Source organism: Miniopterus natalensis, chromosome 7, assembly GCF_054644295.1.
Source record: "Miniopterus natalensis isolate mMinNat1 chromosome 7, mMinNat1.hap1, whole genome shotgun sequence".
In the NCBI taxonomy this organism is placed as follows: Eukaryota; Metazoa; Chordata; class Mammalia; order Chiroptera; family Miniopteridae; genus Miniopterus; species Miniopterus natalensis.
This window is the reverse complement of record NC_142087.1, coordinates 10,021,531-10,048,193: the sequence shown is the minus strand read 5'-3', so window position 1 is coordinate 10,048,193 and position 26,663 is coordinate 10,021,531. Positions and strand designations below refer to the sequence as shown.

Here is a 26,663-nt window from a genome sequence, read left to right as displayed (position 1 = left end):
GAGAGTGCAAGAGGCAATCGATCGATGTTTCTCTCTTACATCAATGTCTCTCTCTCCCTCTCCCTTCCTCTATTAAAACAAAAATCAACACAAAAATTATTTTAAAAAAAGAGAAAGACTTCTTTCCTCCATTGAATGGCCTTGGCACCCTTACTGAAAATCAATTGACCATAAAGTCTCAATTATATTCCCTTAATCTATTTGTCTATCCTTAATGCCAACACGTATTGTCTTCATTACTATAACTTGTAATTAGTTTTGAAATTGGGAAGTGTGAATTCTCCAACTTAGTTATTCTTTTTCAAGATTGTTCTCACTATTGCAATTCCATATGAATTTTAGGGTGATCTTGTCAATTTCTGGAGGGGAAAAAGCCAGCTGGAATTTTGATAGAGATTGCATTGAACCTTTTTTTTTTTTAACCCTCACTAGAGGACATGCTTTTCATTGATTCGAGAGAGGGAGGAAGGGAGAGAGAGAGAGAGAGAGAGGATCACCTCTCTTGATCTAGTTACAATATTCCTACTCATACAACTTAACCTGGCTCTATGGTGACTGTAATCATAATGTGAGTTCCTAAATTAGTGGTTTTTAACCTTGTCAGCCCAAGGACCCCCACCTCCCAACAACTTTTTATTGAGGTAAAGTATTTTTGTGTGTCAAGTTGGCTGGGTCACAGTAGGATGTTTTTTAGATGGAAATAACATTTTAATTCCCATTGAAGATTTTGAAAAAAGCAAATTGCTCTCCATAATATGGGTGGGTCTTTAATCAACTGAAGGCCTTAACAGACAACTGACCTCTCCCGAGGGACAACTCCACCAGCAGAGTGCCTTCAGACTCAAACTGCAACATCAGCTCATCTCTGGGTCTCCAGCCTGCTAGTCTACCCTGCAGATTTTTGGACTTGCCAGCCTCCGCAATTGTATGAGCTAATTCCTTAAAATAGTGCACCCAGCCCCATAGCCCCAGCTGCTGTGGCTCAGTTAGTTGGAATGCCTTCCAGTGCACCAAAAGGTGGAGGGTTTGATTCCATGTCAGGGCACATACCCAGGTTGCAGTTTTGATCCCCAGTTGGGGCTCCCGCAGGAGGCAACTGATCAGTGTTTCTCTCTCACAACAATGTTTCTCTCTCTCTCTCTTCCTCTTTAATATCAATTTTTTAAATTATAAAAAAAATACCCCCCATATACATAGATAGATATATCTCCCTGTGTGAATTTATATATATATATATATATATATATATATATATATATATATATATAACCTATCAGTTCTGTTTCTCTGGAGAACTCTGACTACTACAAGCATATATGCAGAAAGGTGCACATAACGGTACAGCTGGATGAATTTTCACAAGCTGAACATGACAGATCAGGAAAAAGAACATGACCACCAGCCCAGAAGCCCTCCCTCCGCTTCCATCCAATCGCTAACCCCTGAGAGGTGACCGCCATCCTGGCTTCCAACAGCACAGGTCAGTGGTCTGGTTTCCGAACCTTGTAGAAACGGCATCGCTCTGAACGTACTGTTCCGTGTCTTGTTTCTTTCACCCCGCTGCGCGCCCAGCCAAGATCCGTCTACACCGGGGCGCGGCTGCAAACAGCTCGTTCTTGCTGCGGAGTGTCCCGCGTGCGGCTCCCCTCGGCCTACGGGTCCACCCAGCTCTGACGGACACCCCACTGCCTCCAGTGCGGGACAGCTGGACACGTGCTGCTGTGAGCATCCTTGCACGTGTCTTTTAGTGAACGCGTGGAACATTCTAGTTGGGGATAAACCCCAAAATGCAATTGTCAGAGCCCTCTTCTTTACAGCAAATATTTTATGCTTCCTTTCATTTTCATTCTCTGAAATGAAATTCACCTACCCATACACATGTACGTCATTATGTGTCCCAGACTGTAATAGAAAAGAGGTATAAACGAGTAATTTATAACAAAATCCTGTGCGTTTCCATATGTTCTTGGACACAGCCACTCAAGAAGTTATAACAACCGGTATCTACCCATAATGAAAAGTCTGAATTGCAGAGACGGCCGCAGCTCAGACGTTCTTACACACAAGCGGCGCGGGCAAGGACAGGCAGAAGGCGCAGCTGGAGTGAGGCAAAACCGGGCCCCGCTTACCTGTGCGTGACGAGAGGAAGAGAGAAAGGACCTTTCCTGAAGGAGGGAGGGCACAGCAGGACACGCTGCAGCCCGTCAAGGGCGAGAGGAAGGACGCCGAGCGGCCGAGGGCGGCCAGGGCCCCTGTTTCGTGGCTCCGGGCAGGGCACCGGTGCAGCCGTGCAGGAGAGCCGTCTTCCTTAGGACCCCACGCCTCAGCAGAGGGGGGCACTTCACCCGCAGGACTTTAGAAGGAGAAACGAGCCCTCTGCGACCGCGTCCCTCATTACACAGAGGTGAAGGCGACAAGGGGATGCATCACAAAGGCAGCTTTCGGTCCAAGCCACAGAGAAGCTGGGTGCGCGCCTGTGGGGGCATTTCTGAGTAAGGTTGAGAAACAACAAGCAGCCCCCAAATAAATCGTCTCAACTTTTAATGTTCCCAATAAAGATTCAATACAGTTATCCCTAAAGAAATTCCATGAGATTTCTTGCATCTCTAATTTACTAATAACTGACTCTAGGCCTATAAAAATGGAGTTACAGATCTCCCCTGTTAAATCTTTACAGCTGGTTCCACTGTTTTTCAGTAACCGCGTGAATGCCCTGGAACCTTTCCCTCTAATGCAGTTGGTGACGGTCCCACGCGTTGGCTAGACAGGCCGGGCAGAGAGAAACGTACCCAATAATCGAGTTACTATCCTCACTGCATTATGCTCCCCAGTCAATAACAACCTTTTCCTAAGTTATTAAGTTTTTCATGTTACTTCTTATTTAAAAAAACAAAAAACTTTGAGTTTTGTGATGCACTAAAGCTCAACCTATTCATATCTGTCGTGAGTTTTCATCTGGTGGGCACTTGAAAGTTGTGAGGGTTTTCGGGAAATTTTCAACAGTGTGAGATGGTTCTGCGCATTGTGGGTTTCCCGGCGTGCTTGGTCCTTGCCCTCTCAATGTCACGAGAGCCCCCTGGTTGTAGCGACAGCCAATAATAACCCCATGAATTTGTAAAGTGTCCCCTAGAGAACCCCTGACTTAAACCTGCTTCATCTCAACCCTGTCCCCTCATCCCAAACTCAGTTGGTGGCATTTGGGTTCAAGGACGGGTTGACATTCGCTCTTAATATATTTCATCTTCCTATATTCGGGCCGTAGGTCCTGCTCCTCAAGGTCTTTGGATATCCTGGTTCTGATATCCAGTGTCTTATTACCCCTCCTGGCCACACTGTAAAAGGCCACCTTTCCACCTCAAGCTGATCAATAGATGTGATGAGCAGGATGGGGCTGGGGCCAGAATCCCGTGGCATTCCAACCTGGACCTTTCCTCGAGCCAGCAGTGAGCTGATATTCCGTATCTCCTGCCTTCTGGTTATTTTTCGACGTTGTAGGATGCAGCTCATGTTTCATCGACTTGTTCTTAGAATGTTTAAATGTTGGAACTCCAGAGGAGTGGAATGAGTGCAACTCCGATCAGAGAAGTGACCTGTCCAGGGAAACTTGGCAAATGAGAATAAGAGCAGGCTGCCCCGGGGCTGACCCACTCCAGGCCCCAAGAGAATGAAATTCCTCTGATGGCTACTCAGAAGCCCAGAGTGGACTGTGCACTGCTCTGATCTAGCCTAAAAAGGGGTGGAATCCAGGCCGGGTCCCAGCCAGGCACACAGTGTCCACATGCCCATTTTCTCATCTGGCTTGTCTCTGGAGAGCAGGCAGGCAGCCAGTGCTCTGTGAAGAGGGTGTGGTGAGCAGTCCCGTATGATTAGACACCAGCAGCTGCCTGCTCAGGCATCTGGGACGGAGTGGTGGACAGAGCCCCCGAATGGGTCACCTGCACTCCAGCCCCATGGGCAAACTCTCCATGCTCCAGTCCTCTGTTTCCCTGCCTGTAAAGTGACCACAATCCCTCCTCCCTTGCTCACCTCTCAGAGGTATTGTAAGGAGCCAACAAGAAGAACCAGGCTGTTTAGGCCTTCTAGAATGTTCCAAAGACACTGTCTTTTACTCTAAGATGGGAACCATTGAAGGAGTTTGAGCAGAGGAGACAAGCCATCTCACTTAAACAGTAACAGAATGTTCTGGATTCTATGTAGGGAGTAGATTGGACTGATGGGGGAGGCTCAAACCAATGGAGGAGTTAGGGGGTCACTGCAATAATCCAGGCAGGAGATGACGGTGGTAGCTGGGGTGGGGGGCGGTGAGAAAGGGTCAGGTTCTGGATCTATCTTAAAGGCAGCACAGGTCGGATGTGCTAACTGATGGAAGGTGAGAGTGAGAGAGGCATCCAAGATGATCGCAAGGGTTTTGACCTAAGGAAGGAGGAACTTGTCATTTTCTGGGGTGGGATGGCTGTGGGAGGAGCTGGTTTGATGAGCGAGAGCAGTAGTTTAGTTCAGGATATGTGAAGTTAGAGTTGCCTCAAACGTCCAAGTGGGAATGTCAAGTTGAACTTCATTAAATAAATAAATGCTGTTGCTGCTCTCTGAGGAGCACATGACTTCCACAGCACGCCCTAGACTTTCTGGTGGTAGCTTGGTCTAAAGTCGGTGTCTACCTCCAGAGCACCTAGCCCCCTACCGCTCCCTCATCTCCCACCTGCCTCTCTCCTGTGCCTCGGTTTCAGCCACACTGAAGGGTAGCTGCCTTCTCCCTGAGATGCTCTGAGTAGACCTGAAAGCCCAGAGTGAGTTCTGAGTACTCAAGGCGGCCTAATTTAAAATCAGATCATCCCTACCATGTAAAAATCCACTCAGTTGTTTTTGTACAATATAGTAACAAACAGGCAGTCTGTTTTATTTAAGTGGATTCTTATGTTTACAGAGGGCTCGAACCCATCCCTACCGCTGAAGGTGAGGAATTATTACTGACCCATGTAGTCTCTGATCCTGTTTTCTCATCTGTGTAATGGGCGTAAGGTCTTTGCCGGGGCTGAAGGGAAGAGAGAGCTGTGTCTTCCCGCCACTGGCACAGAGTTTGACAGGCTCCTAGGCTGGTTTTCTGGGGTCTAGCCCCAACCATTGATTGTGTTGGAAGCAACCCCCCAAGACTAGATGGCTCTGGCTCCTGGTGTCCAAGAAATCAAGGGCCTAGAGATGAGCAGTGGCTTTCCTGGGTCCCATAGCAATGCAGGTCTGAGCTGGGGCTGGGGCCCAGGCTTTCCTGACCCCAGTCCAGGGCATTGCCTTCACCCCTGTCCGACCTCAACCACATGCTCACACTCTCAGGGGCTTTTAACGCAAAGCAGTCCACCCTCCCAGTCAAAGAAACAACCCATCCACCTACCCCATGTTCTACCCTGTCCAGAGCCTCCCTCTCCCCTCCCCCCTTCCTCCCTGGACAATCTCCCTGCGTGTCCTGCTGCCCATGTGTTTGGCATTACTCAGGCCCCAGTGAGCTGGACTTTCAGAGAAGGAGCTGAACTTCTGGTCTCCCACAGGTCCATGGACTCAACCAAGTGCAAGCTTATTATAAAGCACTGGCTGTGTGCTAAATGCTGTTATAAGCAAATAATCATGTACTATTAGCCTCATTTTGTAGATGAGTAAACTGAGGCCCGGAAAAGTTAAAAGGCAGAACTGAGATTCAAAAGAGTGGCCACCAGGCTCTTAACCACCATGCTATGATATCCAGAAATCTTACCTTGGTCAATCCCTGTGGTCACTGCTCCAGGCAGCCCCCTTGGCCCTAACCACTGCAAATCCCTAGTCTAAGGGAGCCAAGCCCCTGGAGGTAGCCCTTAGGGAAAATGTGACCCTGCTTTTTAAATCAGGGAAGGCCAAAGCAGGGCCAGGTCAGCATCAGGGCAAGAAACTGGGGCCTGGCCAGAGTCATCCCCTGGTACCTTCAACCCCAGGCAGAGGCCTGGCTGTGCCAGGGGCTGGGCTGAGCCTTGCAGGCCAAGGAGGGGCCGCCCCCAGGGAAGGCCAGGCCCTGCAAAACAAGCCTCCTCCCTCTGCCAGCTCAGCCTGCCCAGCCCTGCTGGGGGCCTCAGTGGCAAAGCCACCCTCCCCTGGCCCAGGCTAGGCTTGTCAGGACATTCAGCCCCAAGACTGTGAGGCCCTGACACTCTTGGGGCTAAATGACACGTATTTTGGCCCTTTATTTTTCCCAGGGGCAAGAGATTGAGAGAGGAGCTCCAGAATGCCTGCAAGGACCTCAAATTGTCCACTTAACAACTGGGGAAACTGAGGCAGCAAGCTGGGAAGTGACTTACTCAAGGTCAATTAGCTAGTAAAGTGACAGGCCTAAGACTCCAACTCAGATCTGTCTGACTTTGAGTCCAGCTCTCCACAGCACTGCAGGACCTCACAGAGAAGGTGGGAAGAGGCTGGGAGGGTACAGTGTGTGCTGGGAACTTCCCAAAGGGGAGGGTGTCAGCAGCTCCCCCAACCCTGCCAGGTGTTCCTGTAATGTCAGGGCCCGCACATTCCTGGTAATGACAGAGTTAGGGCAGGGCTTTTCAAGACTCAAGTCATTTCCTTAGAAAATGAAAAAAAACAAAAATGAAACAAAACCCAAACCAGGCAAACCAAGATGAACAGTTGCACCTACCCCTATCCCACCCCCAACATGTGAGCTACAGACTTAGCAGGGAGATCTGGAGTGTGTTCATCCATCCATCCATCCACCAAACATATGACCACCTACTCTATTGTAGTCCCTGTGCTGAGAGTTTGGGATTCAGTTGTGAGCAAACCAGTCCCAGTTCTCCGAGAGACAGAAAAAAAATGCACAAATGTGGCCAGGTCTGTGTTGGGCAAGAACAGGAGATGTGGGCGCCCAGAGAAGGCACTAAATCCAGCCTGAGGAGGAATGTGGTCTCAGAAGTCTTCCAGGAGGAGGTATAATGTTAGAGCTGTGCTTTGAAGGATGTGTAGGAGTTAGCCAGGCAGGCAAGTGAAAATAGTGGGTACAAAGACCTAGAGGAGCAAGAGAGTACAACTTTTTAAAAAAATATTTTTGTATTGATTTTAGAGAGAGGGGAAGGGAGAGGGAGAGAGAGAAACGTCGATGAGAGAGAAACATGGATCAGCTGCCTCCTGCACACTCCCAGATCAAGCCTGAAACCCAGGCATGTGCCCTGACTGGGAATCAAACCAGTGACCTTTTTGGTGCATGGGGCGATGCTCAACCAACTGAGTCACACCAGCCAAGGCTAGAGAGTAGAGCTTCTTTAGGGAACTGCCAGGAAGCCAGTACAACCAAAGCAAGGCTTAGGGAAAGATGAAGCATGGCCAACATGAAGATCTTCTAGGGCACCCAAGCCCTGATTGTTCATGTTTCTGACTTCCCCAGGACCTGCTCTCACCCAGACAAGGGTCAAGAAGATGCTAGTGGGTGCTGGGGACTGGGCCAAGGACACTCAGTAGGGGTGGGAAAGCTGAAGGCCAGGCAGTTTCTTTAGAACTTTCTAGAACAGATCCCTGAGCTCCTGGCACGTTCACAGCGCAGGGCCAGGGTGGCTGCTTTTCTGAACTTGTATTTTCCACCCGAGGCTTCAACAGGCAGTACACCCAGGATGCTTAGAGTTAGGAAATGCTGGTGGCAGTGATGAGCACTTACCCCTCACTGAGACCCACGGTGGGCCTGGCCCAGGTCAGACCTTCACAAGTACCATTTCTAACTCTTGTCACAGTCTCTTGCAGAGGTGGCCAGGGAGGTCAATGAAATTGCTGAAGGCCACACAGTTGTCAGAAGCAGTTGGTGTAAGACCCAAGTATGTGTATGACTCATTCTTCAGCCAGGGGTGAAGGGGGTCCTGAGTGAGATGACTGTCTTAGGTGGGGCCTCCAAAGCAAACCCCGAGACAGGATTTGTGTGAAAGTGGTTTATTAGGGAGTGTCTCCAGAAAATACCAGAAGACCAGGGGGAAAGTGAGACAGAGCAAGGCAGGAGGTCAAGCAGGGGTGTTATCAGCCAGGTAAGTCCCCTGCTGAGCCAAGGTACAGATACCAGGGTCTCTCTATTACCCTGTACCCAGCAGACCTTAGCGGGGGACAGGGTGTGACCCCCCAGGAGTGGCAGGGGCATCAGTTCCCAGGCACTTTCAGCTCCCCCAGGGCATAGATATAGGGGCTCTGACAGTCTGAGCAACCCCCAAAAGACATGCAGGGACAGGCTGCTGGAAATGAGTGCATCTCAGGAGCTGGTGTGCAGGAAACCGGCAAAAGACCCGAGGATATGGGCAGAGCCCAGCCCGAGAGCTTCTGCTGCCGGCATGAGGGAAGCTGAGCGACCATCTCAGTCCCCAGGCCGTTCCCTGTGGCGGCCTCGTCATCTGCATTGGCCACCTCCACACATCCGCACACTCTACACACGTTCATTCAACCAACAGTCACTAAGACCCGGCCATGCGCCCACCACGCACCAGGCTCTGGGGTCAGGGTGGTGAATGGAACAGCTTTGCCCGGTCCCTGCCCTCGTGCAGCTCAGAGCCTGGCTAGGGGCACAGATGGCAGATCGTCACTATGAAGAGAGACAGGCCCTGAAGGGAAAGACTGATTCTCTGAGAACAGAGGAACTTGACATAAACCAAGCGTATCAGTGACGGCTTCCCTGAGGAAGTGACGACTGAGTGGGTCTGAAGGGGAAAGAGGCACGACGCAGGCGGTGGGAACAGTCTGCGGCCCTTCCCGGACTGGGTGGCTCTCAGCCCAGGAGCTCCTGTGAGAGGCGGGCCCTGCTCAGGACACGTGGACAATCCAACTCCCGGGGCTGGGCCTCAGTTTCCTCATCTGTACAATGGTGCAGAAAAGGCTTGGGCTTCCAGATCTGACCCCTGGCTCTAAGTGTCACTGAGAAGTGGGAAGAATGGCCATCTCAGGATGCACAGTGGCCTCTTGTCCCTGTGACCCAGACCTTCCTCTCTGTACCCTCCGTGGCCAGACGGTGACCTCTGGGCTTAGTCTGACTCTCAGGGCCCTCCAATATGACGTCCATGTTGCAAAACAACTGCCAGTTTCCCTAGAAGTCTATCAGTTCTGCTTCCTTGCCCACACAGCTCGTCTTACCTGCCCAGGAAATATCAGGCCCCTGGGGAAGCTGAGCTTGGCTTTTTCAGAAACAGCCCTATTTCTGGAAAAAGCCTGGCCTCACTTTAGCAACAAACCTGGGTCCTGGATTCAGAGCTGACAGAGCCTTGGGGTAAGCCCTTGGGCAGCCTGTGACCTCTCGGCCGTCATATCTAATCCTTTCAGGGGCCTTTGATTCTTTGATGTGAGTGAGTTCATTAACTCGAGAAATGTTTACTCAGGACCTACTATGGCCAAGCACTGTTCTAGGCACTAGGAGAGAGAGCAGTAAAAAACAAACAAACACAAACACACACACACACACACAAAACACCACAAGCCCAAAACAAAACTCCTCCCCTGTGGAGCTTACATTCTGCTAAGAGAGTTTACAATGAACAGATAGACAAACGTCTACTATAATGTCGGGTGGTGAAAAGGGTTTTGCAGAAAAATGCAGAAGGATAGAAGCTACTAAATAAGACAGGGAGGTCAAGAAGTATTCTTTGAAGAAGTGACGTTTTAATAAAGACCTGAAGGAAGTAAGAGAGGGAACTATGTGGTTGTCTGGACAAATGGTATACCAAGCAGAGGAAAAGCAAGCGCAAAGGTCCTGAGGCAGGAATGTGCTTAATGTGTGAGAAATGGCAAGAAGGCCAATATAACCAAAATCCAGAGATAGAGATGGAGAGTGTGTTGGACATTGGGGTTGAATTTAGGAGTGCATTTTGTCAGTGTGTGTGTGTGTGTGAGAGAGAGAGAGAGAGAGAGAGAGAGAGAGAGAGAAAGAAACCTGAAGATTCGTAGTCTTTCACTTCCCTTCCCCATCTTGGCATCGTCAAAATTAAGAGATGAAAAAACACAGATGATTAAATGGTTTAAATGGTCAAGTAAAATAACACCTCAGTGAGCACATTATGCAAATCTATGCAATTAACATTACAAATGAGGTGAGGCCACCAGGGCCCAGGAACTAACTTCCCTGGGGGCTCCAGCTCCATTCTTGCGCCGCACAGAGCCGTCTCCGGGTGGAAGGGAGGGGAGGGTCAGCACCGGTGGGGGTGAGCCAGAGATTGCGCAAAGAGGGGCCTTCTCTCGTTACTTCCTCCTTCCCCCCAGCGCGTCAGAGGCAAGGAACAGTCATTGTCTTATTTTGCAGAAGAAGAGAGTTGGAAAGAGATTTGAATCCGTGAGTAATTTGGGTCTCCTTAAGTCAAACTTAGAGCTTTTTGCTAAAAATGTTCCAATTTTTACTTTCTGTAAAAGGCCAGGTAGTCACAAGGCAGGCCTGACAAACTTGGTGACCAAGAGTAACCACCACAGGATGATCTGATCACAAGTTCCTAACCAGGCAGGTTTTCGTGGGCTGTCACGTCCCAGGCCCGTATCTTCCTTAGCAAAGGTCAGGCTTTACCTTAAGTGAGCTCCGTTCAGGAAAACATGCCTTTGAAATGTCAGAGTAATTTTCTTTCCCTCCCCTTAAAAGGCATGACCGCCAGCACCAGAGAACAAAGCCACGGAGCCCTCACGGCTCCCGCGTCCTCCCAGAGGCCACCTCTACGTGCCGTAAATATTCCTTGTTCACTACCCTGTTCCCACCAACGCCAAAGAAGCTTGTGTCTGGGCGTTTTCCTCCTATCCAGGCCTGGAGATGGCCCCACTGTGCTGTCTCCTGCCTCCGTAATCTACCACCGGCTTCCCTGAACTACCTCGTATCTTCCCCGATTCTTATCTTGCATATGATAAGCTACAAAACTGTCATTCTCTGGAGCACTTGAGATCGTGCTCTCCGGCATATGCTGTCAGTTTGGCCCAGATAAACTCATAAAAATTCTCTACAAGTTTGGACAGTTCTGTTTTGGGTTTTGTGGGCCGTACTCAACTCTGCCCTTGTAGTGGGAAAGGCAGTGACATGTAAGTGATCTGCATTGTTACCTGGGGAACTGGGTGTCTTCTTCCCCACTGGGGGCTGGGAGTGGGATCCGTAAGAGTTTTCTGAGACTCGCATGGGTTGATGAGTGATTTTTATTTGCGTGGAATTACATCGCTGGGTTTCCAAACCATTTCCCTTAGTCAGTCACAGAAGAAGTGTAGCTGGGGCTTCAGTGAAGCTAGAAGCAGAGCCAGTGTCCAGTTGCCCTTCCATGTTGCAGCCGGTCCCGGTCAGCTTCGGGGGAGTTGCGGCCCAATAGTCCATCGTGTGCGGGCAGCAAGGGCCTGGGGGCCCCGCCACCAGGAGTCAAGCGCGACACTCCAAGAGGAGCAAGTTCCTTTGTTTAGGGACTAAAGTATCCCAGATTTCCGTGTACTTGCCATGGCCAAACCTCTTCTGGCCAATGACCTGTTCCCAGGTGTGACTGGTGGGCAAGTTCCTTCCAGATGCCAGCCCAACTTCACTGGGCCTGTGTCTCTCTCCTCCCTGTCCAGTCCCTTCCCTCAGTGACCTGGGGAATAGACCCTCAGTGCTCCCTGGGGAGTGTAAAGCTTTAGCTTCCTGGTGAAGCGGCCCAGATGGCATGCCTATAATGGCTGGCTTCCCCCTTTGCTCCTTTCCTGTTATTAATAACTAGGTTAATTACAACGGCATCAGTATTACAATAAAACTATTTACAGCCCGGCTGGGCGTGGCTCAGCGGTTGAACATTGACCTAGAATCCAGGAGATGGTGGTTTGATTCCCAGTCAGGGCACATGCTCGGGTTGTGGGCTCGATCCCCAGTTGGGGGCGTGCAGGAGGCAGCTGATCAATGACTCTCTCATCGTTGATGTTTCATCTCTCTCTCCCTTCCTCTCTCTGAAATCAATAAAGATTTTTTTTTTTTTTTTTTAAACACCTCTATTTACCAAAGTAGGCAATGGGCCAACAAGGCGGCTGTCTTGTTGATTGCTCTGGGATCTGGTTTAATCAGAGCCTCTCCTGTAGCCGGGCAGCTAGCCCCTGAAGGCTGTGGGGCCCTAGGCAAGTCTCTGGCTCCTCTGAATCTGTGTCCTCGCCTGAACAATTAGGGGGTGTTCTGGGTGAGGTCCAGCGATGAGAGGGCATGAGGCTGACTACAGTGAGGGAGGGTCAGAACTTCTGGTGGGGCAGCTCCCTGGAAGGCACACTGTTCCGGTTCCACCTCTGAGTCACAAACTGCCCAGAACTTTGAGGTAAGATGACCATTTTGTAATACTCCCAGATTCTTTAGGTCAGGAATTCGGATCTGAAACTATTTGGAGCAGTTTGTCTTGATCCACGACATCAGCTGGGAATACCTGAAGGGGACTCAGTGACTGAAGGCTGGAGCACCCTCACTTGCAGGTCTGGAGGCTGGCGCTGGCTCTCAGCGGGGAGCTCCGAGTGACTGTCGCCAGAACACCTCCGTGTGACCCCTCCAAGTGGTCTCTCTCCACATGGACTAGTTGGGGCTTCCTGGGCTCCAAGAAAGCAACGTGGAAGTGCATTTTTATGTCCTACCTTTGAAAGCCACATGGTGTCACTTAGGCTGGTCAGAATCACAAAGGAGGCAGGACCTAGACCCCACTGCCCAATAGACGGATAGTTAGGGTCACAGCATAAGAAAAGCACCTGAGTTTATTCCCAGGTGTTTTATTGTTCTTGTTGCAATTGCAAGAGAAATTGTCTTTGAAATTTCTTTTTCTGAATTTCATTGTTGGTATGTAGGAAGGCAATGGGTTTTTGTGCATTGATTTTATATCCTGCAACTTCACTATATTTGCTTATTGTTTCTAACAGTTTTTCAGTGGAGTCTTTTGGATTTTCTATATGTAGAATCTTGTCATCTGCAAAAAGTGACACTGTTACTTCCTCATTCCCAATTTGTATGCTTTTTATTTTTTCTCGATTGCCTAATTGCTCTGGTTAAAATTTCCAGAACTATGTGGAATAAGAGTGGTGAGAGTGGGCATCCTTGTGTTGTTCCTGATCCTAGAGGAAAAGCTTTCAGTTTTTTACCACTGAGGATGATTTCAGCTGAGGGTTTATCGTATATGGCCTTTGTTACGTTGAGGTACTTTCCTCCTGTACCCATTTTATTGAGTGTGTTAATGGAAATGGTTGTGGATCGTATCAAATGCTTTTTCTGCACCGAATGATAAGATCGTATGATTTTTGGCCTTTCGTTTGTTAGTGTGGCAGATCACACTGATCCACTCACATGTGCCCTTGGAATGAACTTGATGTGTTATTTTTTTAATGTATTGTTGTATCTTATTTGCTAGTATCTTGCTTAAAATTTTTGTATCTGTGCTCATCAGAGATATTGATCTGTAGTTTTCTTTTTTTGTGTTATCCTTGCCAGGTTTTGGTATCAGGCCTATGTAGGCCTCATAAAATGTGTTAGGAAGTATTGCCTCTCCTTCGATGCTTTGGAAGAGTTTGAGAAGGACCGGTATCAATTCTTTGAATGCAGTGAAGCCATCTGGCCCTGGACTTTTGTTTTTTTTGGAGATTTTTGATGGTTGTTTCACTTTCCTCACTGCTGATCTATTTAGATTTTCCAGTTCTTCATGGTTCAGTCTAGGAAGGTTATATATTTCTAGGAAGGTATCCATTTCTTCTAGGTTATTGAATTTGGTGGCATATAGTCTTTCATAGTATCCTAGTGTGATCCTTTGTATATCTGTGATGTCTGAGGTGACTTCTCCTCTCTCATTTCTGATTTTGTTTATATGGGTCTTTTTCTTTTCCTTACTGAGTCTAGCCAGGGGCTTGTTGATTTTATTAATCTTGTCAAAGAACCAGCTCTTTGTTGTATTAATTTTTTGTACAATCTTTTTGTTCTCTAGTTCATTCAGTTCTGCTCTAATTTTTACAATTTCCTTTCTCCTGCTGACTTTGGGTTGCTCGTGTTCCTCTTTTCCTGGCTCTTTAAGATGCGGTGTGAGGTTGTTTCCTTGAGAATGATTCCTCCTGTTTCTTGAGATAGCCCTGTAATGATACAAACTTCCCTCTTATTGCTGCTTTCACTGCATCCCAGAAGTCTTGATATATCATATTGTCATTCTCTATATATCTTTTGATCTCACCTTTTATTTCTTCTTTGACTCAGTCATTTTTTAGTGACTTAACAAAGGCTGTGAAGGACCTATATACTGAAAACTACAAAGCATTACTAAAAGAGATTGAAAAAGACACAATGAAATGGAAAGATATTCTGTGTTCATGGATTGGAAGAATTAACATAGTTAAAATGTCCGTTTTACCCAAAGCAATATACAGATTTAATGCAATCCCCATCAAAGGAAAGATGAAACACTGCCATTTGCGACAACATGGTTGAAACTCGAGAATGTTATGCTAAGTGAAATAAGTCTGTCACAAAAAGCTAAGAACCATATGTTTCACTCATATGTGGGATATAAAACTGTAACTCATAAGGGGGTAAGGGGTAATAAAGGGTAAAGGGAGCCAAATATATGGTGATGGAAGATGATTTGACATTGGGTGGTGGGCACACAATGCAATATACAGATCATGCATTATAGAAATCTACACTTGAAACCCATGTAATATTATTAACCAATGTCACACCAATAAATTTGTTTTTTTAAAAGACTTTGGCCCATGGTTCTCTCAAAAAAAAAAAACAATAATAAAAGCATTGAGCTCAAAAAAAAAGAAAGAAAGGAAGAAAAGCATGCGAGGACCCCATAGTGGGTCAGGGCCCAGCGTCTCCCTTTGTGGGTTCAAGGCCACATCAACGATGCCCTGGGAGCCCATGCTGCTCAGACCCCTCCTTAGCACCCAGTCAAGCTCTTTTTGGTCACATCCAGCCCAAGCCCAATCTTGGATCTATTTCTAGAGCTAGTCCTGGGCTTTTCTTACTGTGGGAACATATTAACAGTCAGCGTGATTAAGCCTTTTTCTTACAAACAATGAAGGAAACAAAAGCAAACACCCCACCCACACAACTGCCCTGGTGACCCCGCATTTGCAGGAAGGTTGGCCAAGCAGATGGGGAAATGCTGAGACGAAAGCAGCTGCGAATTGCCTCCCCAAGCCAGAGGATGTGATTACATGTTGAGGGCTGGAGGTTGGAGTGGGGTCCTGGCCTTGATCCATCGAGTGGAGAACCTCAGAGCCGATGGTGGAAATAGGGCCCCTGAAAGAGGCCAGAGGCACAAGTTCAGAGTGGAAGGAATCATTGAGATCAGGGATGTTAGAGCCAGACCAGCCCCCAGTTAGATTAACAACAGCTTTGTTCCAGATGCCACCTCCCCCATCACTGATACTCAGCCCAGCAATGGGAAGAGAAACTAGGCCTCAGAGAAGGGGGGGCGGGTTGCCTGGGGTCTCCCAGGAAACCAGGGACTAGCTGGGCCTGGAACCCTGGGTCCTGCCTCCTTCCACTGAGGTGGTCCAGCAGAGGCCTCTTATGGTTCAGAATCCCTTGCTTAAACTGGTCTAATTATTACTGATAATGCCACCTCCCACCCAGGGCACTTCGTGTACTGAGCATCTCTTCACCCAGCCACACAACTGGCACCCCCTGAAGGGAAGGATACTGGTACCCACATTTTCCAGAGGAGGACATGTGACTGTACAGGGAATAAATGGTTGAGCTGGGGTGAGACCCCAAGCCTGGCACTCACACTCAGGAGCACATTTAGAGGGAGGGAAGTGGCCCTCCCTGAGGGCGCTGAGGATGCTGGAGTATTCCCAGCCCTTGCTCAGGTGCATTGGAGCTTTCTGTCCCAGGTCATTGGAAACTAGAATCCCCAGGAGCCCCAACCAGACTTGGCTACATCAACAGGAGCTCCTTAGGGGTGCGGAAGCAGGTGGGCCCCATCTGAGAGAGGTAGCGCTCTCCTAACACCCTGGCAGTTGGAGTCAGGATAAATTCTCCCCATTTAAATAGATGGACAAACTGAGGCCCAGTGAGGAAAAAAAGTCACCCCCACTTCCAGAGGACTTGAGAGTAGGAAGCAGAAGCTGCAGCTGGACCCTGGCTGACATTCCCCAGCGTGAGTGGGATGCATGGGAATGATGGAGAAACAGAAATGAGCCAGCAGCTCTCTACTTGCAGACTTCAGCTGGTCAGACAGTCCTCATGATTCATCCCCGCATCCTGCTGGCCCTGAGGCTGCTCTGGCCTCAGCCCTCCTGGCCCAGCCTTGTTCTTTAGAAGAGAGGAGGGCACCAGACCTGCTCACACCCACCCCCCATTCCCAGGGAGGGACTGCTCTTCAGAGAAGGCACCAGATGGGCAGGGTAACCATGTAATTTATTGTCCAAACCAAAACACTTTGGGAGCTATTAATAATTATGTGGGGACAGTAGGCATTCACGGAGACTGTCTTAGGCAAACAGGGATGTCTGGTCACCCTACTGATGGGTTGTTGCTTAACTCAAGTTATTAGAAACACAAATGTCAGGCACCAAGGCACCAGCCACAAGCTAGGGCCAAAGAGTTCTGGGGTAGGTATGTTTTTGAGAACTCAAGTCATGGGGCAGCCCTAGGGGATTCAAATCTATATGGAGAGGTTCGGAGCACATACTCTGAAATGACACAGCCTGGGTTCACGGCCTTGTTCTATATCTTATGGCTGTGTGACCTCAAGCCTGTTACCTAACCTCTCTGGCCCACAGTTTTCTCATTCATAAAACTGACTCACCCCCATAGAACTGTTGTGAGAATGAAATGAGATAACCCAGGTAAATCATCTACAACAATGCTGGCACAGAATAAATGCTCAGTAAATAAGAGGCTGTTGTTATTTTGTTAGTTTTATTGTTAACTAATGATGCCATGTACCAAGAGGGGCAGACCTGCAGACCATACATACAGCCCTGCCCTCGGGTTGTACACAGCCTTGTGGGAATAAAGGCCAGGTTAAGGGAGTGAGTGCTGGACATGAAGGACAGACAGAGGAGTTTCTGACTTGGGTGGGGGCATCAGGGCAGGCTTCTTGGAGGAGGTGGCCTCTGGGCAGAGTTGTATCATAGTCCAGGCTCTTTGGAAGAGAACAACAGCTCCTATTTCTGAAGAGCTTCTGATGTCCCCCTTTCTCAGTACAAGTACCAGAAGAAGACAGTTCACTGAAGTTTGGCTTTTTATCTTCATGACCAACTTCCATGTTCTCTTTAAGATGTCAAATTCTTTGCCCCCTAAAGTTCTTTTGGGGTCCTTGAGCTCACAGTTCACCTGTCTAATGCTTTGTCCTGACTGCAAGGAACGTAAGTCCCTAGAGGTTGCTGAAGCATGAAGGAGGAGGCAGGGCAAGGTGGTGTGGGGTGGGGTGGTGAACGGTGGAGCCCGTGGTGAGCAGGGCAGCCTGACCTGACTGGGGGAGGGGAGGTCGCTGCCTCTGGGCCTCTGGAGTCTGGCTCTGGCCCATCAGCTGTAGTCCTTCCCCACCGAGGACTTCTTTTGTGCCTTCTATGGACGTGGTTGGACACAGTGGCCTTGCCCTTGAGTTTACGCATGCTCAGTTCAGAAGCGGCCTAGCAGCTGATTTTGAAATCCAAATCCTGGAAAAGAATCCTGCTGGTGAGCCTGGGTCATGTGTCCATGTCGTCATCCAACCAGCTTATGGCCAACCAGCCTGCGATGTAACATCAGCAGAGACATAATGGGGGGGGGGGGGCTTGGACATTCACTCTCAGCAAAGGGAGGCTTTCCAGCTGGAGGGCACAGCCTGGGCAAAGGCTGAGAGGGGGATCCGGGCTTTGCGTGGAGAGCCCTGAGGGCTGCGTTGATGTCAGCTCTCCTGTGGCTGTGGAAAGGCAAGTCACCAGTGAATCAGCAGCAGGACCAGAGCTCGGGCGCCTCTTCTCCTCTAGCCCAGGCTTGAGTGCCTGAGGCGTAGGAGGGAGTGGCAGTGAGGGAGCAGGGAGAATGAAATAAAGAAACAACCGCCTTCCCAGGAGAGATAATGACATTTTAACTTGAAAATTGCAAGGAAACAGGGCTGTGGAGGCGTATGCAAATTTACATGCAGATGAGATGTAAATGAACCTGCCTGCTCTTGCCAGGCACACCTGGATGTGGCTCAGTGACAAATCCTAAAGGGCATTGCAAGGCTGTGTGATTGATTATCAAAGCCAGCTGGGATGACAACTGCCCTCCCCTCCTGGGAGCCGGGGGAGAGATGAGGCTGTTTCTAGAGCGCCCTCTGATGGGAGACCCTGAGGCATAGCCCTGTCTAATTCAGGAATGGCAAGTTTGGGGCACATCTGTTACCTCTCTACCCTGCTGGCATCCATGGCAGACATGATTAATCGATCATAGAATTTTTTTCTTACCGAGCCAACCAGGTGCTCTAGGCAGTTCCCACTTATCCATCAAAGTTGGCATTCATTCATTCATTCATTCATTCATTTTCATTCATTTATTCATCCCATCCATTCACTTCACGGTTTTGTTGAGTTTCTTCCCTGTGCCAAGGATACATTGAACAGGCAGATTCAGTTCCTACCCTCAGAAAACTCACAATTTAGTAGGCGATACAAGCATTAGTAAAATACTACAAAATGGCCATTGAGATAAATACCGTCGAGGTACATGGTTATAAAAGGCTCTAAGTACGTGAAGGAGAAGTACATGGTTTTTATAAAAGGGAGTTCTTACTCATCCAGAGAGGCCAGGAAAGGTGGCCAGTGGCTGACAGCTGAAGGATAAGGGAGGCTTAACGAGCTGCGGAGGGAGGACGGGGGAGAGAACATTCCAGGCCTTGCGACCAGGAAGAACTTGCAAGCAGATATTGTTGGTGCTACACCCAGGTGTCCTAGGATCACTTTTTGTTTCCTTGTATCCCTTCTCTGGCTTTTAAAAAAATAGTTTTATTGACCTATAGATCACATTACCATGCAGTTCCCTCATTTAAAGTGTACAGTTCAATTATTTTTATTTTATTTTACTTTTTAGTGTATTCACAGGCACGTGTAACCACCATCATCACTTCTGAACCATTTTCGTGAAATTCTTTACACTTTAGGTATCCATACCCTCCCACCCACGCTCTCGGCTCTGAGCAACTGCTAATCTGCTCTCTATCTCCACAGATTTGCCTGTTGTGGGCATTTTATATAAATGGAATCATACCCTGTGTAATCTTTTATGACCGGCCCTTCTCTTAGCCTAAAGTGCATACGGTTCCTCCATGTCGTGTATGTATCAGTACTTTATTTTTTTATTTTTTTTTAAAATATATCTTTATTGATTTCAGAGAGAGGAAGGGAGAGGGAGAGAGAGAGATAGAAACGTCAATGATGAGAGAGTCATTGATCGAGCCCGCAACCTGGGCATGTGCCCTGACCGGGAATCGAACCCCGATCACCTGGATCCCAGGTCGATGCTCAACTGCTGAGCCACGCCCGGCCGGGCTGTATCAGCACTTTAAAAAAATTTTTTTTTATTGTGCTAAAACATACATAATATAAATTTTGCCATTTTTACTATTCTTGAGTGTATAATTCAGTGGCATTGGTTACATTCAAAATGTGCAAACGTCATATTTCCAAAACTTTTTCATCACTCCAGACAGAAACCCTGTACCCATTAAATGATAATTCCTCATTCCGCCCCCTTCCCAGGCCCTGGTAACCTCTAGCCAATTAGTGTCTCTGTAAACTCACTTATTCTAGACATTTCATATCACAGGATCATACAGTACTGATCTCTTTTGTCGTCTTAATTCACTCAGCATAACGTTTTCCAGGATCATCCGTAGTGTAGCATGCATCAGAACCTCGTCCCTTTTAGGGCTGGATAATATTCCATTTTGTGTAAATACCACACTTTGTTATTCACTCATCTGTCGATGGACACTTGGTTTATCGCTGCCTTTTAGCTATCGTGAGCAATGCTGCAGTGAGCACTGGCATGCAAGTATCTGTCTGTGCCCCTGTTTTCAGTTCTTTGGGGTGTGTACCCAGGAGTAGAATTGCTGGGTCATCCTACGTTGACCTTCTAGAGGGATCGTCAAACTTTCCCACAGCAGCTACACCACTTTACATTCCCACTAAGTGCACAAGGGTCCCAATTTCTCTACACCGTCTGCAACGTTTGTTATGTGCTGCCTTTTTTATTATAACCATCCTTGTAGGTGTGAGGGGGTATCTCACCGCGGTTCAATTTGCATTTCCCTGATGACTAATTGTGCTGAGCATCTTTTCATGTGCTTATTGACCATTTGTATCTCTTCCTTGAGGAAATGTCTAGTCAAGTTCTCTACACACTTTTAATTGGGTGTTTATCTTTTAGTTGTTGAGCTGTAGACGTTCCTTATATATTCTAGATGTTAAACCCTCACCATATATATGATTTGCAAATATTTTCTCCCATTCGCTAGGTTGTCTTTTCGCTTTCCTGATAATGTCCTTCGATAAACAAATGTCTTTCATTTGTATTGAAATTGATCCATTTTTACTCATGTTGCTCATGCTTTGGTGTCAGCTTATTTTACATTTTACAAAGGTCCCCCTAGTTTCTGTGTGGAGGACAGATGAGTGGGGCCCAAGTGGCTGCAGGAAGGCCATCAAAGGTATTGTTATAGCTGTCGGGTGAGGGTGGGGGAAGTGGGAGGAGAGAGAAATGGAAGGTTAGAGAGAGATTAGGGCAGGGGTTGATTTAGAGGCTCTGGGGAAGTTCAGGGAGAACTTGCAGGTTTCCAGCTGGGTGCTTGGTTGGATGGTCAGTGAACAGAGAGGGAAGCAGGACTGGGAGGGCAGATCAGGAGTTCCAATGCCTGGTCTGGCCCCCCTCTCCAGTTCACAGGTGGGGAAATTGAGGCCTAAATAAGTACAGTGGTTCACCCAGGGTCCCCCATCACATGCCCTAGGGAATGGGACTCTGGAAGTCCAGCCACCCAGCCAGAGCAGTTACTGTCCACGGGGTCACAGGCTCTGGCCTCAAAGAGCTATTTTTCAGCTGGAAGAGGGTGGGGTTTCAGGCCAGATGACTTTGTCCCAGGCTGGTGCCAGTTCACAGCCCCCAGAGAACAGAGCAGCTCTGTTTTACGAGGGCTGCCTGTACCCTGACCCCAACCAGCTGTCCTGTCTGGGTCTGATGTGGGTAACTTGAGGGTATAAGGGTGTGGGGTGCCCACCTTAGAATGCTGACGCGATGGAGGCTCACCCACACTCCTGGGCTGGCGTCAGTCAAAGCCAGGCTCAGATTCTGAGGTTTCCCCTCCTCTATCCCTTCCCTGGCCATGCAACCTTAGGCAAGTCTCCTCCCCTCTCCAAGTCTCAGCCTTTCCATCTGTAAAATGGGGACATCTTAGAGTATGACTTTTGTGCCCCTCAAAGTTGTAGTAAATGTGGGACGAGGAAATGGATGGGCAGAAAAATACTCTGAAAACTGTAAAGTGCCTACCTGGGCCCAGTCCCACTTGTGCCCCATGCCACTGCCCAGGGGACTTCTAAGGCTTTGCTCCTTCACAAGACACCAGCCCTCTGGAGAAGAAAAAGGTCTGGTTTGGAGCTCAGGGCTCCAGAGCTCTTATTATCCTGGCCCAGCAGGCTTGACCAACCCACTGGACAGATGGGGGAAACTGAAGGGCAGCCATCTGCTCAGAGTCACCAGGCTCTTAAACCTGGATTCAAAAGCAGGGCTCTCTGAGTCCAAAGATGAAAAAGATCCTTATCCATCCAATATCCCCACTGGATAGACAGGGTAAACTGAGAGCCAGGGAGGGGAAGCAACGCGCCTGGGGTAACACAGGCAGTCAGGGCAGAAGTGGCACATGAAGTCCCGAATCCCAGGCCATGCTCCTTCTACCACCCCTTGCCCTAAAGGCCCACCCTCTAGGAAGCAGGGGCTGGCTTAAACCAACCCCTAGAGCTTAAAAAGGGGCTCCTATCACAGTGGGATATTCATAGTCACTGGCAGACTTGGGGTTCCTTGTCAGCTATCTTCCTCCCACCAGAACAGGCTGCACACTTTCTCAAATATTCCAGAGAGAGAGATTTGAGAGAGAGAGAGAGAGAGAGAGAGAGGAAAGGAGAGAGAGAGACATCAATTTGTTGTTCCACTTATTGATGCATCCATTGGCTGATTCTTGTATGTGCCCTGACCAGAGAGTGAACCTGCCACCTTGGTGTATCGGGACAATGCTCCTACCAACTGAACGACCTGTCCAGGCTCAGAGCAGCCTTTTAGGGGCTGAGGCTTCACTGACGCAGAGCATTGTTGTCACTAGTAGGGAATCTTGGGGGGAGACCACCCATGTACCCACCATGGGCAAATTAGGGCAAAAGTCAATACATCAGGTCTCTTTGGCCTTCAAGAGACAACTGGGTTCCAGAAAACTAATTAGGAAATCTATACGATTCAAAGAGTGAAAAGCCCCTAGGGAAATTATTGGCGGCCTTGGAAATTTGTTCCTTGATTTGTCAGGTAATGGAAACAGGGGCTGGCCGTGCTGATACCCAATTATAATACTAGATACCATTTAATGAGCACTTTCTATGTTCTAGGTACCTCTCTAAGGGCTTTCTACCTATTAACTCCTTTAATACTTACAGCAAGCCTCAGCAGTCTGATTATTCTCATTTTCTGGTGAGGGAAGCAAGGCACAGAGAGGTAGCATAACTTGGCCAAGGATTCACAGCTTGTGAGTGGTGGGGCCTGAGCAGGAACTTGGTTCATCCAACTCCAGAGCCGTGTGACTGACCATGGGACCACACTGCCACGTGTGCTACAAGAGACTGGATGTTAGTGCTCTCCAAAGGACCAAGCCCAGCTCAGCCAAAGCCCCTGGGTACAGGGCAGTGACCAGGCACAGCAGGACTGCTGAGGGGACAAAGCCTGTGGCCACTGCAGACCCAGCAACCAGCCCAGGCTTGTCCAAGAATGAGTTAAAAGCATCCGTTGTATCAAGTCCCAGCTCTGCCACTCGCTGCGTGTCACTGGGCCAGGCCCCACCACCTCTCTCTGAGTCTCAGTTCCCTCCTTATTAAAATGGGGTGAGATTAGTACTGGCTTCATAGGGTCATTTTGAACAATTCGACGAGCCCCGTAAAGCTCTTAAAGGGCTTAGGGGCACACTAGGCACAAAGAAAATGCAGATAAATGTTAGCTATTAGTGTTAGTTATTATTCATTATTATATTTCATTTCTGCACCTTTCCCCCAGGGACTCCTGTAAGTAGACAAGTTGGTTTTTTTTGAGACAGAGGGACTCACAAGATGGCTTTGGGGACCCCTCCCTCCCAAGGATTCTTGGATCACCCATCCCCCTCCTCAGCCCCCCTCAGCCCTCACAGTAGCTATAGTCTCTCTGAAGTCAGTTTCCACCCTTGCACCCCAGGTACCCTGGCTCCCTGCCTGTGGTCCCCATTTGCTGGATGCTGTTGCTATGGCAACAGCATTTTCAGAGCCTTCGGCCCCCCTCTGAGGTGACAGGCTTAGATGGAGATGGGCTGATCAGCTGTCTCCTGCAATCTCAGGCCTGTCTGGATGGAAAGCAGGAGGGTGGAGTGTAAGAAGGAGAGCTGGCTTGGGGTGGGGGCTCGCTGAGCCCTCAGCCCCCAGTGTGTGCAGACAGCGACGCACACTGCGCCGTGTCACACGGCAGACACCTGAGCAGTTGGCTACAAATGCAGATTCCAGCCACCGATGGCCCCAGGGGCTGATCTGGATGATCTGGAGTGGGACCCCTAGGAAGCTGCCTTAGGCCCAATCTGCTACTGGCTCTGAAGCAGACAGGCCCCAAACCACACTGGATGAAATCTTGTCTTGGAAGGTTCCTGAAGTCATTTTGGGCATTGAGGTGTGTGTGGCTCTCTGCTGAGACAACTCCCAAGAAACCCTGTGTGTCCTCCTGGGCCTGCTCCAGTCCTGCCTCCCTCTCCTTCCACAGCCTCATCTGTGGGAGGACGGTACCCCACCCTCTTCCCACAGCCAGGAAAATTCCAGGGCTGGGCTGCCAGAGGCCCGCTGGTAATGCGCCCTAGGGCAGAGGCTGGGTCCATGCTCTCCTGGGGCAATGATGTGCAGGGAGGGCGCTACAGGGCTTACTCTGGGCGGGGTGAAAGGCTCGCTGTCTGCCACTCTAACTTCAGAGGAGCAAAAGCCTCTGCCCATTGTCCCCTTTCTTTCTGCCAGCACCACCTGCTGAAGGAGACATGGCTCCCTACCCTTGTCCCAGCCCCTACCACCAGCAGAACCGGTGACTCTGGGCACCAGAGGCTGTGCTAAAGGCAGGTGAAGCCTGGGGGGGCAGCGTCCGAGGAGTCATGGTGGGGAGGGGAGAAGACAGAACATCAGGGGTTGAGGGTGCTCTCTGGAGTGCAAGGATAAGGCTGTGGGATCCTTGAATTTGGGATCTATGGTGGTTGGGGTTGCGGAGCCAGATGAGAGAGCAGAGACATAGAGGACATTCCCTCCCTCCACTCTCCTTCCCTTTGCCCTTCCCCCACACTAACCTCCAGCAGGTGACTGATTCTCTTTGCCAAGGCCAATGGCACAATGAACAGCATGCAGTAATTTGCTGGACAACACCCCCTTTATTCCTTTCCCAGTCTCACCTCCCGCTCCTCCCCCCGTGGTCCTGGGGATGAACAGCCAACTACACGTGCACCTAGATCCTAGCCTCAGGGTCTGTTTCAGTGGGACCCTAAGACCAGAAGCCACTCCCAAATCTCGCTCATGGTTCTGCACCAGGGCAGCGATGCCCTTTGTGTCCCAAGGGGAAGCTGTGTACCCCTGAACTCCGGCTGGGCGTGTGGCCTGCCTAAGGCTGAGACCTCTGGAAGGGTTTGCACTGGGGTGAGGGAGCCAACCCCACACTCTGTTGCACCCGGCCCTGACCTCCCGAGGGTCAGTCTTCCCAGAGTTCCCTGGTGCCGGTTCTTGGCCCCTTAGCGCAGGCCATGCTCACACTGAGCGCTCAGGAGCCACATCGTGATGGGTTCAGTCCCTCCGCAGCTGGTCCCAGCCCAGCACCCCTGGAGCTTGGTGCAGTAGTGGGGGCTCCCAGCTAGAGGGAGGCAGGGGGGCTTGTCTGAGGCGAGTCCTCCAGAGACGTCCGTGAATCTGTCCCCTCGGAGGACGAGCTGCCCCCGGTGGGGTGGGGGATCTGCCTCTGCCTGGGGAGCCGCTGCCAGGAGAAGAGGGTAGTGAGAAAGCGCTCGGGGGCAGGATCAAGGGGCTCCTGAGGGCCCTTGCCTTCTTCAACCTCTATGGCCTGGCCTGCGTCCAGGGGCAGAGGGCCTGCCTGCAGATTTCTGTTCTGCCCCCATCTTGGGGCCCAAGGAGGCCAACGGGGTTTTGGTGAACGATCCAGGCCTAGGGAGTCTTGGAAGGGCAGTTCCTGCCTTCCCTTGGAGGCGACTTCTCCATTCACACCCTGGCCCTTGGCAGCTGTTCCTTGTAGTTCCAGGTGTGCCAAGTGGGCAGTGGGGCCCAGTGGGCACGGACACTGGGCCAATGCCTTCTTCAGGAGGGTCTGGATCTCCCCATGTCTCACCTGGGCCTCCTCCCACAGGTCCTGGCCCAGGCCATCCTGGCTCAGGGAAGCCACCTGCAACCCCATGGCTGTGAGCTTCTCAGCAGGGAACTCAGACGACAGTCGCTGCAGGTAGCGGTGGAGGCGCCGCTGGTCCCCACTGCTGGCCTTTTGATCCTTGCCCAGCCTGAGCTGGGTCATCAGGTCCTGACAGTCCATGTGGAACCAGGTCATCTGGGAGACAAGGGAGGGAGGTGGGGTCAGGCTAGGAGTGGGACCGCGGGGGTTTCGTGAGGACAGGATGGGCTCCTCTAAGCAGAAAGAGGACTCGAAGACTAAGCACTGCTGGATTAAATTAATAACATGCCCCCAAAATGCTAGGGCCCCCAGGTGGCCATGATTTTTTTTTTTTTTTTGGCCATGATTTTCTTTGCTGACAGTGATGACAGTGGTGTCCGTCTCTTCCCCAGGGTACATACACTGGCCACAGAGAACCAGTCCCCAGCACCCTAGGAACTTCAGGCAGTCAGTCTAACACACCTATGGGCCAGTAAGGACTTGTGCCTCCCTGGGGCTCAATTTCTCCTCCTGTAAAATGGGAGGTTGTACTAGGTGATCATAAAAAGCTTTCTGAGAGCTGAATATTCAGGCTCCTGGACTGCATTAACCCCTCCTGGGTGGTGCTGAGGGAGGAGTCTGACTATCGTTTGTTGAGCACCGCCTGTCTGCCAGGCTCCGTGCATCTCCCGTCTGATCAAACTCAACTGTACCAACAACCCTTTTGACAGAGGAAGAAACAGGCTCAGAAACGTGAAATCACTTGCCCAGGTCACACTGCAAGTCAGGGAGGACCTGGGGTTTGAACTCAGAGAGTATCTTCCAAGTGTCTCCTTGCGCAGGAGAAACTGGTTCATGCAGGGCCAGGCCCTCGCTGTCATCAGCGAGACCATCAGCTAACCTGGCCCAGCAGCCCCCTCGCCCCAGCCCCTCTACCCCATTTTTGGACTCTTCCTGTCCTCACTTTACCCACAAAATATCTGCAGGCTGCAAAGGGGCCAACACCTTCCCAGCAGCTGTGAAAAACATAATCTTTCTCTCCATTAATTTAGAAGCCGACAGTGAGCTGTTAGGCTGTGGGGATTGCAGAACCATTTTC

The 26,663-nt window shown here is 49.7% G+C and overlaps 1 protein-coding gene across 1 annotated transcript in view; it reads right to left on the bottom strand.

Moving 5' to 3' along the window:
* Positions 1-23,937: 23,937 nt before the first annotated feature.
* The window catches only part of KIAA1755 (KIAA1755 ortholog), a 32,060-nt gene continuing 29,334 nt past the window's right edge, over positions 23,938-26,663 (bottom strand). The window contains exon 14 of the mRNA XM_016219401.2: positions 23,938-25,741. Coding sequence (XP_016074887.2) covers positions 25,040-25,741 — 702 coding nt within the window. The 3' untranslated portion in view covers positions 23,938-25,039. The remainder of the gene's footprint in view (positions 25,742-26,663) is intronic.